Raw genomic sequence first — 16,046 nt, 5'->3', positions numbered from 1 at the left:
AGATTGCATCATTTGGAGTTTCTGCCGGAATGAAATAAAGCTCTGAGGTTTGAAGAAAATGAACAGAAGTCCATGCTGTTTTCACTCTTTGCTGATGTTATTAGTAGCTGTGTTGTTTATTAGCATATAGTTTATAACAGGGACTGTTCATATCGCACATATACACCCTAACAGGCTGTAACTCAACCAAACAGACACCAAAAAAAAAAAAAAAAGCTGCGTTAAGCCGGCAAAAGCATGATTTGTATTTGTGAATCGCAATGAGCAAGATTAGCAAATTTACCCAGAGGGGAACAATATATCCACTGTGGTCAGTGGTTAAGCCTCATCTGCTGTTGAATAGAAAATATCTTGGGGAATCCAGGGTTGTGCCAAATACTGAATGAGCCATTTGGGCAAATTTCAAGCCAATACTCACCGTCTGCTCCACAGTCAGAAGCCAGAAAACTATTGCTGGCACATTTCATCACTTATCTGTGAGGGTGACAGTAATGGAGAGCTCTCAGAGATGAGATAAATAAAAATTTCAATGGAAACTCAATCGTTACCTTCCTCTTGATATTGCTCGGGTGTAATTTGCATATTCAAAACAGTAAAATTGAATATTTTACCATAAAACTGACGAGTAGATGGCTTGTATGTCCATAGCTCAGTGAACCAAGGATCAAACTAGGGCTACAACTAATAATGATCGATTCATCTATTGATCATTTACACCAATAATTGACTCGTTTGGTTTATACAGTTAAAATGTGTGGTTTTAATTTAATTAATAACATGCTGATATATACACGGACATAAAAACCTTCGGTGGGATTTTAAATGGTTTTAAAAAAAAACAACGTTCTCCAGACATGTGAACGTTACCGCTCCGAACGCATCACTGTGACGTCAGGCCGACAACGAGACGTGGCACGCGGACGGTTAAATGACCAGGAGCCGTTGCTGCTGAACGTTCCGTCGTCGCGTTTCACAGCAGCAAGGAGCCAGGAAGTAACGGTACCCCCAGCTAAGAACAGCCCAACTGGACTCGAGACATGGCATCGAATAACGGCTCCGTGGGGAAGTGGGAGGTAGTGAAGAAGGGGAAGAAAAATAGCAGCTCGGGAGGAGGGAAGAACCCGACTGATAAGAAATCCGGCAACGGGGGAAGGAAAGCTTTGGGCGAATCTAACCAGCAGCCGTCCAGACGTAAGTGTAAACGGCCTGCGGCTAGCTGCCTCTCCCCGGTCCCCTCTTACTTGGCCTCTAAAGTTGAAACCAAAAGATGAAGAGGGACCCACGTGTACATGTACAGTACCCGATTTTGAACAAAGTTTTCCCTGACAATGCCTCTAAAGAAGACGCCTCCTCACAACTGTCACCTGACATGACAAGCTAGCTCTTATAGCTAGCATTCGCGCTTTGGTTTCTGTTTTAATATTCTGCTGTCCTGTTTGCGGTTTTATTAGAAGTCCTCCGAAGGGGCCAAACTTAAGTATATTTACTCACACGTTTATTTCAAACCGATAACTAACTGCCCACTCACCGCCGTGCTCACCTGCCGCGGACATTAAGAAGCTAATAGGCGAGCATGTGCAGCTAGCACATTAGCAACTTTTGTTTAATGTGTCAACAAAGTTAACGTCATCGACAGTCGGCCCCATCTCTGAAGTACCTTTGTGGCTTCGCCTACACTTCGAATTGCATCTTAAAGGTGTTTTGGGATATTTTAGTTGAACATAAATGGGCAACGGTAGCTTATCTCCATCGAGCCTACAGTCAGCTGTCACTGGTGTAGGTGATCACGACGTGGCGACTTAAATCCCACGTTTCAGCCCATCTTTCCCAGTGTCAACATTTATGTGGCATTTTAAAGTAACAGCGATTAATTCTGATCTGTAAACACCTTGAATTACTACCCATCCATCCTCTTTCATCACGACTTTTGCCTTATTTTAGTCTGTGTTACATTTTGAGACCAAGTAAAAAACGCATTTTAGCTTAAATGATCAGTTACTTGTAGCGTGCTTGTGTAACCACAGATTGATGTAACATGTTCCCCTTGTTTTCTGATGAAAACAACTGAGGATGCATCGACAACATAGGCTGTTATTACGTTCAACTTGAAAAAGTGTCTTTAAATATCTGTATATTGTGAGAACTAAGAAATGGAAAGATGGTTCGCAGGTTTTGACTGTAGTAAAAAAGTATCTTTTATGGTGAAAGAGTGGGATAATATACTATTTATCCTCAGATTGTGTTTTAAGTTGTGCAGTATTTAAACATTGGATAGATGAAGAAATGCCCAATAATTTACAGGATTTTCACCCACTCATAGTTTGTTTTTCACCTATTAGAAAGGACACAAAAAGGGAAGCTACACAACACTGTAGATAATACTTGTCTGATATTCCAGAGCCCAAATACTTTAGGGGCAGTCGGTTTAAGTCGATTTACCACATAACTAAGGAATATCAGCTGATACAGAAATGGCCTAAAGGTTTGATATGGTTTATTAACTGAATAAGAAGCCCTTCTGAAAAGTGCTTTGTTAATATCTCGTTTAATTATGTCTGTTTAGTTCTTCCAAGTTAAGTCCCTGAATTAATTTTGGTTTTATTTAATTACTGTACCGCAATCCTGCAGCGGTTTATAGTGCATGATGTGGCCTGGTCAACTCTTCTGCTCTATCTTTAATTATTCTGGCAGCTTACATTGGGATCGATTAAGCTTATTTTTCTCTCACTAAACCTGGAAGCAGCTACACTCAAATACTGGAACTCAGGATATTGCTGCTACTTAAAGAATGATCTCATTCTGCGACTGAGATTTGTTTATGCACCACTTTTATCACTGAATCATCCCGTCCAAAGTCTGTCTGTCTGATAACGGTCTATCTGACCGCTGCTATGTTGGTTGGAAAGCAGCGTGAATATATAAATATCCCACCGAATACGATTGTTATCGCCTGGGTAACATATCTTAGGTCAGATAATCGCTATATCCACATATTTAGAGTGCCATTCGGAGACTTTAAGCTCTTGATCATGAGACGGTTACTGTTGAGTTGTGGTTTTTGCATGTTTTGAAGTAATCTTCCACCCTCTAGTTCAGCCAGAGGCTTTTGTATCCGTGACAGTCAGAAAAGTCTTGGAGTGTGGCTGCGAAAGCAGATGTTATATAACTAAACTCATCACATGTCTTTTATTCAACCTTCTCCTTCTTAAATCACTTATAACGGAGGGGAAAATATCTTTTTTTTACTGCTGTTTGCACATTTTTGGTTGCCTTTGTAATCGCTGATGTGAAAAAGCATCAAGTTCTCTGTTGTTTATGTCGTGTAAAACAACTTAAATGTCTGTTTATGAAACAGCTCCTGCGTCTTAAATAATGTCAAACACCAGAAAGCTCATGTCAGTCACAGTAGAGGAGGAAAGTTGTGAAGTGTCCAGTGAGAATCCTAGAGCCATAATGGGCACCGTGCACCTCCTCAGATTACACACCATCAATACCCTGTTGACAGAGGCTCTGACGAAAGTGGATTCCAAACATCATGGCAGCTCTGGCCTTTTGATCAACAAATGAAGCAAAAACATATTGGATATCTGTATCGTGCAAGTAGTTTTAAGTAATTTTATTCCATATACTCCAACACTTAAAGTGACCATGGTGTTTCGAGTGGCTTTCTGTCTTTTGAGTTTTCTTTTTAGCTTTGCTCTTGGACATTTTAGCTTTATTTGGGCTCGGAAAGGTTTGAAGACGGTTCTAGAAGATGCAGGTTATCCTGTTGCAATAAGTAGTTACAGACGGTGGAGTTTTAACCAAAAGTTGTACCACCACCAAAAAAATTTAAAAAATAATAGACTTTCTGACATTTAAGAGCCACTGCTGTCTCTTTTATGCGATAACAATCCTGTAATCCATTCTGTAAGTCAACATTTGTTAGATCTATTCCTCCTTACTGAGACCTAAAACACTAATTTCTTTGCCTTTTGTTTGAGGACTCGTGGTGACATTTCTGCAACACACGACTGTTGTCGGGTAGTTTATTGGAAATACTGTCTTCACTTCCTTATGTCTCACTCCTGCAGAAGTGACGGTTTCCTCATTTGAACAAAAATCAGACATTATTTACTGATTACTGGATCATACATGGATGCTTTCAAAACCTCGTTAGTTATCTGAAAAGAGGGTTTGCTGCATCTTCTTAAATGTGAAGCATTAAGGAGGATTTTGTGAGCCTTCTTATTAGATTTCACATCTATATTTAGTTCATTCCTATAGTTTCTGCATAAAATGTGAACATTTTTATGGCTGTAACCACTTGTCATATATAGTTAAGATATTGTGGGGGTAATATCTATACTGGAGAACAAAGTTACACTTGTGTGTGTTGTTTTGTCCGTAAAGATATGAACACTTGGTCATTTTTACTGAAATATCAGCTTCAGCCCTGCTCTGCTTTCTACGGATCTTATACCTTCTTACCTTTTTGTTGCTGCACGTCTGGTGTTGATGCCTGTCAGACATTCACAGACCACAACTGGAGTTCACTTTGTCACAAAATATGTTAAAGCAAGAAAGAAATGAACACTTCTCTCATTAGTTCCTCCTTCCATATTGTGGCAGACCAATTAAAAATGAGGAATATGTAAATAAGTCCTGACCAGCTGGTGATGCAGAAGTAGGAGTGTGATTGATGCAACGAGTCTTTTATTTGCGTCACAGCCGACACACACACCAGATATATCTCAGCAACAAGTACAGCTGAATGATCAGTGAACAACTGGTGACCTTTGTGGGTTGGTCTGACTGGGATTCTTGTGTGCAGTCGCATTGACCCACAGTTAAATACCTTTGTCTCAGCTGCAGGAAACGGGGTAAGAGTCCAGCGTGTAGCTGTAAAAGAATGAGCTTCTGACAGGAGTCGAATGTGTGTTTTCAGACTGGAACACCCTCCAGCTTCTCATTGGTTTGATCGATCACCACTGTGCACAATATAGTTGCAAATAACATTAATAATAAGATTTAAAGCAGTCTCTAACCCTCCCCTTTCACAGGCCATGATATCCAACAAGTATAATCTGGACTATACCAGATAATAACACATTTAAAGATTTGACCCCAACAATAGCTGAAATTGAGACCTTAAAAAGTATTTGTGTCGGCCATCAAAACTTAAAAACTTATTTTAGCTGCAGAGTGGCGTAACAAAGGGGAATACTTGTAAAAATGTTGGTGTTTTGTGAACTCCCTTTGGAGGGTTTCATGACTTTTCTTTTGCATAATAACAGCCCGTTACACAAGCCACGAAGGGAGGGTTGAGGGAGATGAAATGGGCGTAATGTGAGGGCAGTGACTTGATTTTCAGGGCAAAGGGTGGATAGAAGACGGTGTTGCAGAAAGCCAAAGAAATCCGAGCAGACGGTGCGTCTATCTAACCGCGGCTGCCTTGTTTTTTACCCTCAGCGCCCCTTATGATGTCAGAGACTCTGTACGACAGCTTTGAGAAAATGGGAAAGAAGCAGAACAAGGAGCAGGTTCCACCGCCACCTGAGCCCCAAAACAAGAAGTCCTCCTCAAGTAAACCATCCAAGAAATCTCAGCCCAGCAATATAGCCACACCTGCAACTCACAAGACTCTGGAGGAAGCCTTCAAAACTGTAAGTAATCAAAGTTTAGGTTGGGTAAAGCACTGAAATTAAAAGATTCTGTTGTGCTTTTTGTCCAAATCATCTTTGGATCAAAAGTCACATTATCTTCCTTTTTTATTTGCGGATCGTTTTGAACTCTCTCGTAGCCATAATAAATGTCTTCTTACAAACAGAAGTCTTGTTTCTGGGAACACAGCTCTGATATTTTCACTGTCCTGGTCTGTCTTTAGTTGGATGTTGGGGACCTGAAGCAGCAGTTGGTTCGCAGTCAGACCCTCTTCCCAGAAAACCCTTCAGTCTGGGTCAAAGACCTGGCAGGATACCTCAACCTCCACCTGACTGCACCCGAGAATGAGCCCACACTCAGCAGCTATCCTCACGGTTAGTTACCGCAGCTTTTTATTTGAATTTACTCTAAATATACCAGGTGTTTGTGCTCTGTAACATTCTTTGACTTCAGGATTTAATGTTTCTGTTGGTCGTCTTTGTCCCAGACTACCCATACTGCCTTGCAGGAAAAGAGCTGAAGGGCGTTATTAAGGGCCTCATCGGACGTTGTAACAACATTCTGCCGGATTTCTTCGACCACTGTGTTTACACTATGCTCAGGGAGCTGGACCGGCAGTCAGGTAAACCCGAGAGTTCACATAGAGGGGTGAAAAAGATCCTCCTGCTGTCACTTGTGTCTTGTGACTCCTATAGAGCCACAAATCTGTCAGAAATTATGGAATCACCACACTCGTAGAGTAAAAAATTACGACAAAAACCTGCACAAATCTAAATATACAAATGGGTCTGCAGTTAAACGAGTGTTTTCAGGACCCAATGAGCGGTTGCAGCAGGCTGATTGGCAGGAAACGTGGCCCCAACGAGAGAGCTGTCAGTGGAAACGATGGAAAGGATTATGAAACTTCTTCATAAGAAAATTCAACTCTGGGGCACGAGATGTTGGTTGTTCCCCGTCAGCCGAATGTAAAATGTGAAATGAAACATAAGCAGTGGAAAAACAGGAACAGGAGTTAATGTTTGTGATCAAACTGGAAGAAACAGGCTGAAGGAAATGAGATTTAAACACCTAAAGCGAAGAAAACAAGGTCACAGTGGGATGAAGAGAAGCAGTCATGGACTGTGGGTGGTTGGATGAAAGTGAGACTCGGTCTTATTTCACATTCTGTTCATCTAAAGGAGGTTTGTTGATGTTGAGCTTATTTTTCAGATTGTGTCACAGAGCACTTGGTGACATGGCCAGATCTTAAAATTTATAATGGAAATATAGGAAAATGGTCTCCGTCCTCCAAAGCTGATCTGTCAACTTGAACCTGAAACAAAGTGGTTATTCTGTCATATTTAAAGTGTTGGTTTAAAGTCCAGACAGAAGTGGGACCGAGACTTTTTTTTTTTTTTACCTTGTCACAGTTTGTGGGTTAAAAAGCAGGTTTTATATAATAATTATATAAATTATTTTCTTGTTTTTAGGAGAACCTCTGCACGGCTACAGAGTTTGCATTCAGGCAATCCTGCAGGACAAACCCAGGATGGCCACCCAGAACCTACCGGAGGTGAGTGTGTGTGACCTGCCGCGCTGCCCCTTTATGCTCCCAAATTAAATGTAGAGCAGGATTTGTCTTTTGCCGCAATCTTGCAGTAAAATGTTGTAATCCAGCCTCTCTCCTTCCTCTGCAGTATTTGGAGTTGCTGCGCTCAGTTCAGAATCGTCCAGTGAAATGTTTGACCATCATGTGGGCTCTGGGTCAAGCTGGATTTTATGATCTCAGCCAAGGACTAAGAGGTAACAGCCAAACTTTAACTCTTCATCTGGACTGTGTTAGGCCTGCTCCGTGTTGGTCTAGCCTTTCTCCCAGTTTCCCAATGTGTGCAGACAGAAATTCTGGGTTGAGGTTCAGTGAAGCAACAGTGCACATTAGAGCCGTAACACATCCACTGACGGCACACTTCTGCTCCAGGGCTTTGGTGAGACAGTGAGTCTGCAGTGTGTGGGTATGGGAGGATGAATATTCCTGGAAAATTATGTAACAACCTTCATCTGCAGAATAAGGTCATTGAAGACCGTTTTGGCTCCCTGAAGGCAAAGAAAGTCAGAACTGAGGCGCTCTGCAAAGCTCTACGTGTAAAAAAAAATAAATAAATAACCCTCAGAGTAATTCAGCAGGGTGGACTTAAATCCCACCAATGTCCTGTCTGACCCTCAGTTTGATTTGATTATACTTGGCACGTGTACAAGTCTTATTTGCTGATGTATTTGCAGACTGATATTTAACCGAAGTGGTGGAAATTATAACGTAACGACAAAATTACATTATGTCTTTATGCGATGTCATAACGGTTTACTGGCCAGATGTTTGTTTTCATTTTAAATTCAGTCGCTGTCGATGCAGCTTTAGGTTTAACTGCGCTTGAGACGACGATACGTTTAATTTCAGAAACTGTAGTAAGTGTTGTTTTATATTTGTGCTGCAGTGTGGCTGGGCATCATGCTTCCTGTGCTGGGGATGAAGTCGTTGTCCTCGTATGCCATCGCCTATCTGGAGAGACTTCTCCTGTAAGTCTGCCTTAGAAATATGTTGCCTTTTCATATCTTTGGTAAAGTCTTGGTAAACTATCAGTGACTACAAAATATTTGCTTCCCGTCTTTTATGCTTCTTTTCAAACATGGGATTTGAGTTGTTTAGTTTACTGGATTACGTCTTCTTTCCTCAGACTTCATGCAAACCTGACAAAGGGATTTGGCATCATGGGCCCCAAGGAGTTCTTTCCTCTGCTTGATTTTGCCTTCATGCCTAAGAATGCTCTGTCACCGAGGTAAACGTACACTAATGCAAACACTGATACTCAGATTTATGGCTGAATAATCTCGCTGTATGTACAGTTATGCACAGCACGACGACAGGAAGTAGAGCTGCCTTTGAACATAGATGTGAGGGCATTTTGCCCAGATCCTTAACTCCAAATTATATCTAATTAAACACCCACAAGTTGTGACTTTGAGAGCAGAGAAGTAGAGTGGGTGCAGTTGATTTTCTTAAGTCTTTGGAAGGAATTTAAGAAGATTATCTTTTCCTTTTCCCCCTACATCCATTTTTTTTTAAGCCACAACAGTTTAATCACTCACAAATTACCACTATTAAGAAAAATATGAACGGATGAATAAGTACCAGGCTCCGTATATTCTCTTTCCTTATCTTCCAGTGACTGCGTGCTTCGTGTTTTTATAACAAACTTGTTATTGTTCGCACACAGTTTGCAGGAGCAGTTGAGGCGTTTGTATCCTCGCCTGAAGGTCCTCGCATTTGGAGCCAAGCCTGAGAGCACGTTGCACACGTACCTGCCGTCGTTCCTGTCCAGAGCCACGCCGCACTGTCCGGACGACATGAAGAGGGAGGTGAGGACCCGTTTCATGTTGCTGATAACTGGCAGCATTTCCTGCTGTACTTTACTGCAATCGAATTTTAAGAAACGTATCTAAATTTCAACGTTTGTGTCCCTCAGTAATTAAATGCGATGCTTTCTTTCGTGTTAGTCTTTCAATCATTATCACTCAGCTAATGCAATTTCTCTAGATGAATACATAAAAACAGTTTGTGCTGCTTGTGTTTTTTTTTTTTTTCCAGCTGCTCAACAGTATGACGGAGTGTTTGTGTGTGGATGTTCAGAGTCTGGGAGTGTGGAGGCAGCTCTACACCAAACACTTGCCCCAGTCCGGGTAAATATACTTGTGTGACAATTAGAAACAAATACTCCCCTTTGATAGCACCGACCCTTAATCTTCCCTTTTCCTCTCCAGCCTGCTTTTGAACCACTTATTGAAGGCTTGGAACATTCTCCCACCAAAGGTACGACTTCTGTTGGTCGGAAACCAAACGGACCTCCCTGGAGACGTTTGTATTGAAGCATTAAAGGGATAGTTCGCCTCTTTTGACATGAAGCTGTATGACATCCCATATCAGCAACATCATTTATAAACATTTTCTTACCCCCCGCTGCGTCCTGTGAGCCGAGTCCCAGCTGAGTTTTGGCTTCCACAAAGCTAGTCCGGCTGCGTTCAAAAGAGTAATACATTTACATCACAAAATCGTTTTGCATGAAAAAGTCAGACCTCACTTCGCTTGGCGCTATTTCTGCCTCCCTTGATATCAATGCGTCCAATGTAAAACTGAAGAACGGACCGAGCAGCAAACACCGTAACAGGTGCAGCTATCGCTAAGTGGCTTTTTAATTGCTAATATAGGATGTCATACAGCTTCATGTCAAAAGAGGCGAACTATCCCTTTAAGGCATTTTTACACAAGCGTGATTGTTGTGCTCTACTTTTAACTGATAGCTGAGGAAGAACCTCGAAGAAACAATCCAGTCTTTCAGAGTGACCAATGAAGAGATGAGAGACGCAATTGAGACTCAAGACCTGCAGGAGTGTAATAACCTTTGCCAGGTAAGATAAAATCCCTCAAGTCTTTTTATGTCCAACAGAGAAGTTGCGTAATGTTATGCTAAACGTTCTCTTGTGTGTCCAGAATCTTCAGGTAAAGATGCGCGGTCACGGTTTCCCCTGGTCCAAACTGCTCATGGTTCTGCTCGTGTTCGCAGCCGGCTTCATCGCCCACGACGTCAGATCTCACGGTTCATTCGCAGGTCAGACCGAGTCTTCAACTTTACGAGGAGCTCTGCTGTTCGTGGGTTTTAAGTAACGGCTGTTATGTTTCAGAGTCCAACACGGCCAAGTATCTGCACACCTCAGGAGTCACAGCTGTGTCCCAGCAGGCTTGGAGCAAAATAACAGTCTACTCGAAGCAGAGCTTCAGGTGCCACCTCAGTTTTTCCTCTCACTTGTTACCCTGTTGGCTTCGAACATCCTGTGTGGTCGAGACGCGGTTCGATCGACTGATTCACTTCCTGTTTGTGATGTTGAGCAGAAAGCTGCTTCTGATTCACTGACTCTGGCTATGTGCACATACACAGCAACAAAGAGCCAAAAAAACTGTTTTTATAGGCGGAAAGGCGATGTACGTGTATGAGTTGGGCAAAATTTTCAGCTTTAACTCAACACCACACGTCCCAAATATTTAATGACAAGAATCAAATTAATTCTGGGTACTTTTTTAACATTTTAACTGATTATTTTTACATTAGAAGTGGAAAAAATGCCTGAATTTGCATAAATTGTTGTGCTGCTACTCCTTTAATTCTTATTAAAGATATGCTACTTTTGCGGATAGATGGTTAACAAAATAAAGTATAAATCAGATTAACGTGATACTCCTCTGCTGTGGCCTGTGTTGCCAGATCTTGTGACAAAAACAAGCAACCTGATCTATGGAAACAAACAAAAAACAAAGTTTCTTCTGATTAACAGACAGATGCAGGGAAAACTCTGATTGGAGTAGATGGTGTTCACTGATTAACATAAAAAAAACGGCTGTAGATGTCTGTTCCCGAAGCAAAATCTTTGGCCTCGTCATGCGAGCAAATTATTTAACGTGTGCTTCTTTTTCCTCTTCTTCCTCTGTAGCTGGTTGGAGAAAAACACTCCTTATTATTACTCTGAGTGTGCGCGAGTTTTGGGGCCAGTAATGGAGCAAGGTTTAGAAAAGGCAAAAGCAGCGGCCATCTCCATCTCTGAAAACACCACACGGTTTATCCACTGGGTCAAAGAAAGCACGCCGCTGGTCATAGAATGGGTAAGACGGGCCATGTTTCTTCTTCGTGATCAGTTTTCACCCGTTGTCTTATTTTTAATGTAATCAGTGAACATTTTATTAGCAGCAGCAGCAGCAAACTGACACTTACCTTTGCTTTCTTCTCCCTCTCTTTGTTCAGGTGAACACAAACACCCCAGACAGTGTATTCCAGGTGTTGGCCTACATAAAGGAGTTCCTCATCTTCATCCATCAGAATTACATCCTGCCAGCGATGGCGTACTTGTCTGACCTGCTCCAACGAGCATGGACCAACCTGCAGGACTCCTGCAAGTCAGTATTTAAAGCAGCTTTTAGTTATTCCTCTTTTTCTGCTGGATTAGATTCACATTTACAGCCAGATGTTCTTAAATCCACTACATAAAAACTCCACAAAGCCTTGTTGAAAGCTTGTCGGCACATTTGAAGGATGTTAATTCAACTATTTAATGTAGTAAAAACAAAATAAAACACAGATGTAACGCACAACACTTTTATTTAACAGCTGGACATCATTTTGAGGTTACTTTCTTATTTTTTTGAAGAAAGGAAAAAAAGGCATCAACAAAACTGTTTAATTACATAAAATGGGATTATTCGAAACTGGATCCCAAAAAAGTCCTCAAATAACAAAATGCAATCATTTAAACTTAATAATCTAAAAGCTACAGACACTGAAAAACATTGATCTATATATGTTTATATATTTGGGATAAATTTGATCCCTTAATTGTATTTTAACAGGGATTTTTGTATTTTTTTAGGATTTGGTTGTTTGTTAGAACAAAACAAGCTACATTTTTTTTATCTTCTAAATATTTAGATTGTCATTAATTTGATTAACAGATATATTAAGAGAGTGATCGGCGGGTTTGTTTGACTGGAAATGGATCCGAGTAGCAACATTAATACTTCACAGCATCAGTAGCATCAGGACTGATGAGTAGTTGGTACCTTTCCTGCAGTAGAGGGTGCCGTTTGTTTAAGGAAGCAGGGAGGATTCCTCATGGGGGAGCAAAGCTAACAGCTACTGAGAGCAGGGACAGTTTTTACGATTTAACACAAGTCAAAGCTTAAAAATGTCACAGTCCGTGTTGCTGTCTAATGCTGCTGCTGATCAGCTGTGTTAACTCTTTAAGTAGCTGTCTTTGTTGCTGCATCGCAGTCCTCGCTTCCACATAAGAGTGACGTTTGGTTCGTTTGTTGCAGCGGGGAGGTGTCGGTGTCGTGTCTGCAGGGCCACGCTTTGTCCCTCACAAACTCAACATGGCAGCTGCTCCAACACACCACCTCGGCCATCAAGACGTGGGCTCAGGAGCTGCTGACACGAGCGGGATAACACATCAGATGCTGACTGATTTACACACAGTATACACGCACAGTGTGTGTGTGCAGCGGCGCACTGTGCACGCACACCCAGTGCGACGGCTGCCTTTCAGGGCGTCGGCTCCTCTGAAGACGTGATTGGACATCGTGGGGTCAGATGGAAAAACAATCTCCCTCAAAAAATGTATTCAATCAGTTTTCTGTTGTATAGATGTTGTTGTTTTTTTTCTACCAATCTTTTTTGTCACTGCTGGATGTGGAGGTCGTGTTTTTCCTCTCCCTGAGTTTTCTACTGCAGGTTTCAGCTGTTGCTTTGACCTCCTGAATAAAGAGAATAAATAATTTATAGAAAATGTAGGTTTGTAGATTTATAAGCCATTTTTATTTAAGAATAATTAAATAAGCATTCTAAGAAAACTTGGTAAAGAGCAGGGAAAAGGACCATAAACCACATTTTCTTCATCTCTCTTTCTCAGCCTTCTTCTGTTTCTTTCTCAGTGAAGGGACGGCGGGGGTCATCTGCCGTCTCCGCCGCTTCATTTTGTCCTGTTCGTTACGCTTCATTTGATCGATGTTGATCTGTGTGGCTCAGCAAACTTATTCTCTTTAACGGGATCATGATCAAATCTGTGCCAACGTCTGTGTGTATTTTCCACTGAAACATGAGAAAACCTCTCTTCTGACCAGCTGATTCACTAACCGCTTCTTGTACATGAGATCGAACGGATATGGCCGCAACTAATGTCTTACTTTGTAATGTAAATCATTTATAATAAAGACTTCAACCGTATTTACTCTTTTCTTTATTTTAAATAGTTTGTCTCCTTTTGGCTATAAGATTTTTATCATGTCACGTGAATTTCATCCAGTTGTCACAGATGTTTTTCTTCATTTATTCTCAAAAAAAAAAAAGCAACAAAAATGAATTTATTTTTACTTCTCATTCACTTTTGTTGACATATATGCTAAAGCTTTTTCTTAAACATTTTAGTAAAACGTGTTATTTAGTTCTAACACCAAGCACCGTCGCCTCACAGCTGTTTGCATGTTCTCCCGTGTATGCGTGGGTTCTCTCCGGGTTCCTCCCACTGTCCAAAAACATGCGTGTTGTTAATTGTTGGATCTAATAAAACAACAAAATCTATTAAATTGCCCCATTGAGCAAAGCAGACTCTAATAAACGAAGTGTTTCTTATTCTATTTGAGATGCACTATCGACAATCGCAGTATTCTGTTCGGATGTATAGCTATCTGCGACTAGCCCCTTCGATAGCTCAGTTGGTAGAGCGGAGGACTGTAGAGAGACTATGTGGTAATCCTTAGGTCGCTGGTTCAAATCCGGCTCGAAGGAGGTAATATTTTTTCAAATGTGAGACAGAGTGACAGCAAAGTTATCATCCTTATCGTGAAATAAATTGAAACGGTCGTTTACTGACTCAAAGTTGACAAACAAACCTATATTATTGGTTTAATCGAACACCTGCATATCGCCCGTATAGGTCTCGCATCATAATAATATATCATCAAAGTCAAAGTCAAACTCAGCTTTATTGTCAGACATATACAGGCTTGAAATGACGTTTCTCTCAAACTCAATAGTTCAGCGCAGCGGTTGCATTTAACTTAAATTAACACTTAATACAAGGCAGACATCATAAATCATAGTGACACAGTTTACACTCTTTCAAACAAAAGTTCACCTGATAACTTTCAGTATAAACTTATATTTAGTATGAATGTGTTCAATTTTATCGTATGACCGTTAAAAACCTAACTGTTACCGGCATAGACATAATATAGTGTCTATGGTTACCGGTGGGTTAGCTCAAACGGTAGAGCGGAGGAAGCAACCGTGATTGGTCAAAAGTAAGCCCAAAGTAAGCCCACAGGGGGAACCGTGATTGGTCAAAAGTAAGCTACAGGGAAACGTGATTGGCTAATATGGGCTTACTTTGGGCTTACTTTGGCGAAATTGACGGGACACAGTAAAAGCGGCATCCTCCAATGTAACTTTTCTTCTCTTTTCACAGGGAGCAATATTAACGGGATTTTGTTACGATTATCTGTCTCGTGTTCATTGTATTTGTACTAAAACGCTATAAAACTAATATATGAACGAGCCCTCGTACCTTAAAGGTAGGAAACTTAATTTATGTCCATTTTTAAAAACATGGAGTTTCGACGAGAGGACCCCACTGGTTGTCTAAAATTGGAAAAAGAAAGTAAAGTAACATCCATGTCTCAGAAAGATTCTTTAACTTGACTAAGTTTAAAGGTACATTACGGGGGATTAGCTCAGATGGTAGAGCGCTCGCTTAGCATGCGAGAGGTAGCGGGATCGATGCCCGCATCCTCCAATTTTCTTTTTTTTTAATTTCTATAAATTTTAACTTCATCCTGATACATATTATATATTATATACATATTCTTCTTGTTAAATAATAATGTTTATACTTGTAATATGTATCGTAGGTAATGCAAAGATACGTCACGCCAGATCATAACTTGTGACGTTAGCGCCATCTTGTGAGAGATGCCCTCCTTTTACCTCCTCTAAGATCATTATTGCCTAGTCAGAGACTGTTTTCTGTGGATAAAGACGGTCAAATTTTGTGGAGAAGGGAGGAGATGGTGAAAGAAGATTCGTCATGGCAATGCTACATTCTGCTCATGCCTCAAATGGAAAAACTCTTGAAGAGTGGCTGGCAGAGGCACCCTAACCCTAACCCAAATGGCAAAATAAACAAATAAATAAAAATCAATCGATCCATTTGAGAAGAACTCAGCAGTCACTGTTATAAAGTCTTATGGCTGTGGGAACAAAGGACCTCCTGAACCTCTCAGTCCTGCAGCCTCTCACTGCAGCTGCTCCTCTGTCCTGTCAGGATGCTGTGGAGAGGATGTTTATTATTCTCCATCACTGAATCTAACGTCCTCCTCATCCGTTGCTCCACCACAGCACCGAGAGGGTCCAGCCTTCTGCCTACAACAGAACCAGCCTTTTTCACCAGTTTGTCCAGGCGCCTACAGTTTCTGTCTGTAGTGCAACTCCCCCAGCAGACAGCAGCATAGAACAGTGCACTCTCAATGATAGTGTGATAAAACATGCACATCATATCACTGCAGACATTGAAGGACCTGAGCCGTCTCAGGAAAAAGAGACGGCTCTGGCCTCATTCTGTTTGGCAGCAAAGAGAAGAGGGTCAGCGTTGGTAAATATCTTGAGACTCGGGACCTTATAATCACTGACCAAGTTGGTAACCTCGGAGTGTTGATAGACTCAGATCTGACTTTCAGCAGCCACATCAAAGCTGTCACCAAGGCAGCTTTTTACCACCTCAGAAATATCAACAGAATTAAAGGTTTCCTCTCCCAAAAAGACCAGGAGAAACTC

At 41.2% G+C, this 16,046-nt stretch overlaps 1 protein-coding gene and 2 non-coding genes across 3 annotated transcripts; all 3 read left to right on the top strand.

Annotated features, from left to right (window-relative positions):
• The first annotated feature begins 889 nt into the window (after positions 1 to 889).
• tmem214 (transmembrane protein 214) lies at positions 890 to 13,442 on the top strand. Its single transcript, XM_075458979.1, has 17 exons — positions 890 to 1,191; positions 5,452 to 5,645; positions 5,867 to 6,017; positions 6,131 to 6,265; positions 7,113 to 7,195; positions 7,320 to 7,425; positions 8,115 to 8,196; positions 8,355 to 8,456; positions 8,895 to 9,036; positions 9,266 to 9,357; positions 9,439 to 9,487; positions 9,976 to 10,083; positions 10,166 to 10,283; positions 10,357 to 10,453; positions 11,161 to 11,329; positions 11,469 to 11,620; positions 12,536 to 13,442. Exons 1-17 carry the CDS (start codon positions 1,038 to 1,040, stop codon positions 12,663 to 12,665), a joined length of 2,064 nt encoding a protein of 687 aa, XP_075315094.1. The 5' UTR covers positions 890 to 1,037; the 3' UTR covers positions 12,666 to 13,442.
• A 473-nt stretch (positions 13,443 to 13,915) lies between these two features.
• On the top strand, positions 13,916 to 14,003 carry trnay-gua (transfer RNA tyrosine (anticodon GUA)). The gene is given in 2 exon segments: positions 13,916 to 13,952; positions 13,968 to 14,003. It is a non-coding gene; the product is annotated as a tRNA-Tyr (tRNA).
• Positions 14,004 to 14,936: 933 nt separating this feature from the next.
• On the top strand, positions 14,937 to 15,009 carry trnaa-agc (transfer RNA alanine (anticodon AGC)). Its single transcript has one exon. It is a non-coding gene; the product is annotated as a tRNA-Ala (tRNA).
• The last annotated feature ends 1,037 nt before the right edge of the window (positions 15,010 to 16,046 follow it).

This window comes from Odontesthes bonariensis, chromosome 24 (assembly GCF_027942865.1).
Source record: "Odontesthes bonariensis isolate fOdoBon6 chromosome 24, fOdoBon6.hap1, whole genome shotgun sequence".
NCBI lineage: Eukaryota > Metazoa > Chordata > Actinopteri > Atheriniformes > Atherinopsidae > Odontesthes > Odontesthes bonariensis.
This window is presented reverse-complemented; position numbering and strand designations above follow the sequence as displayed.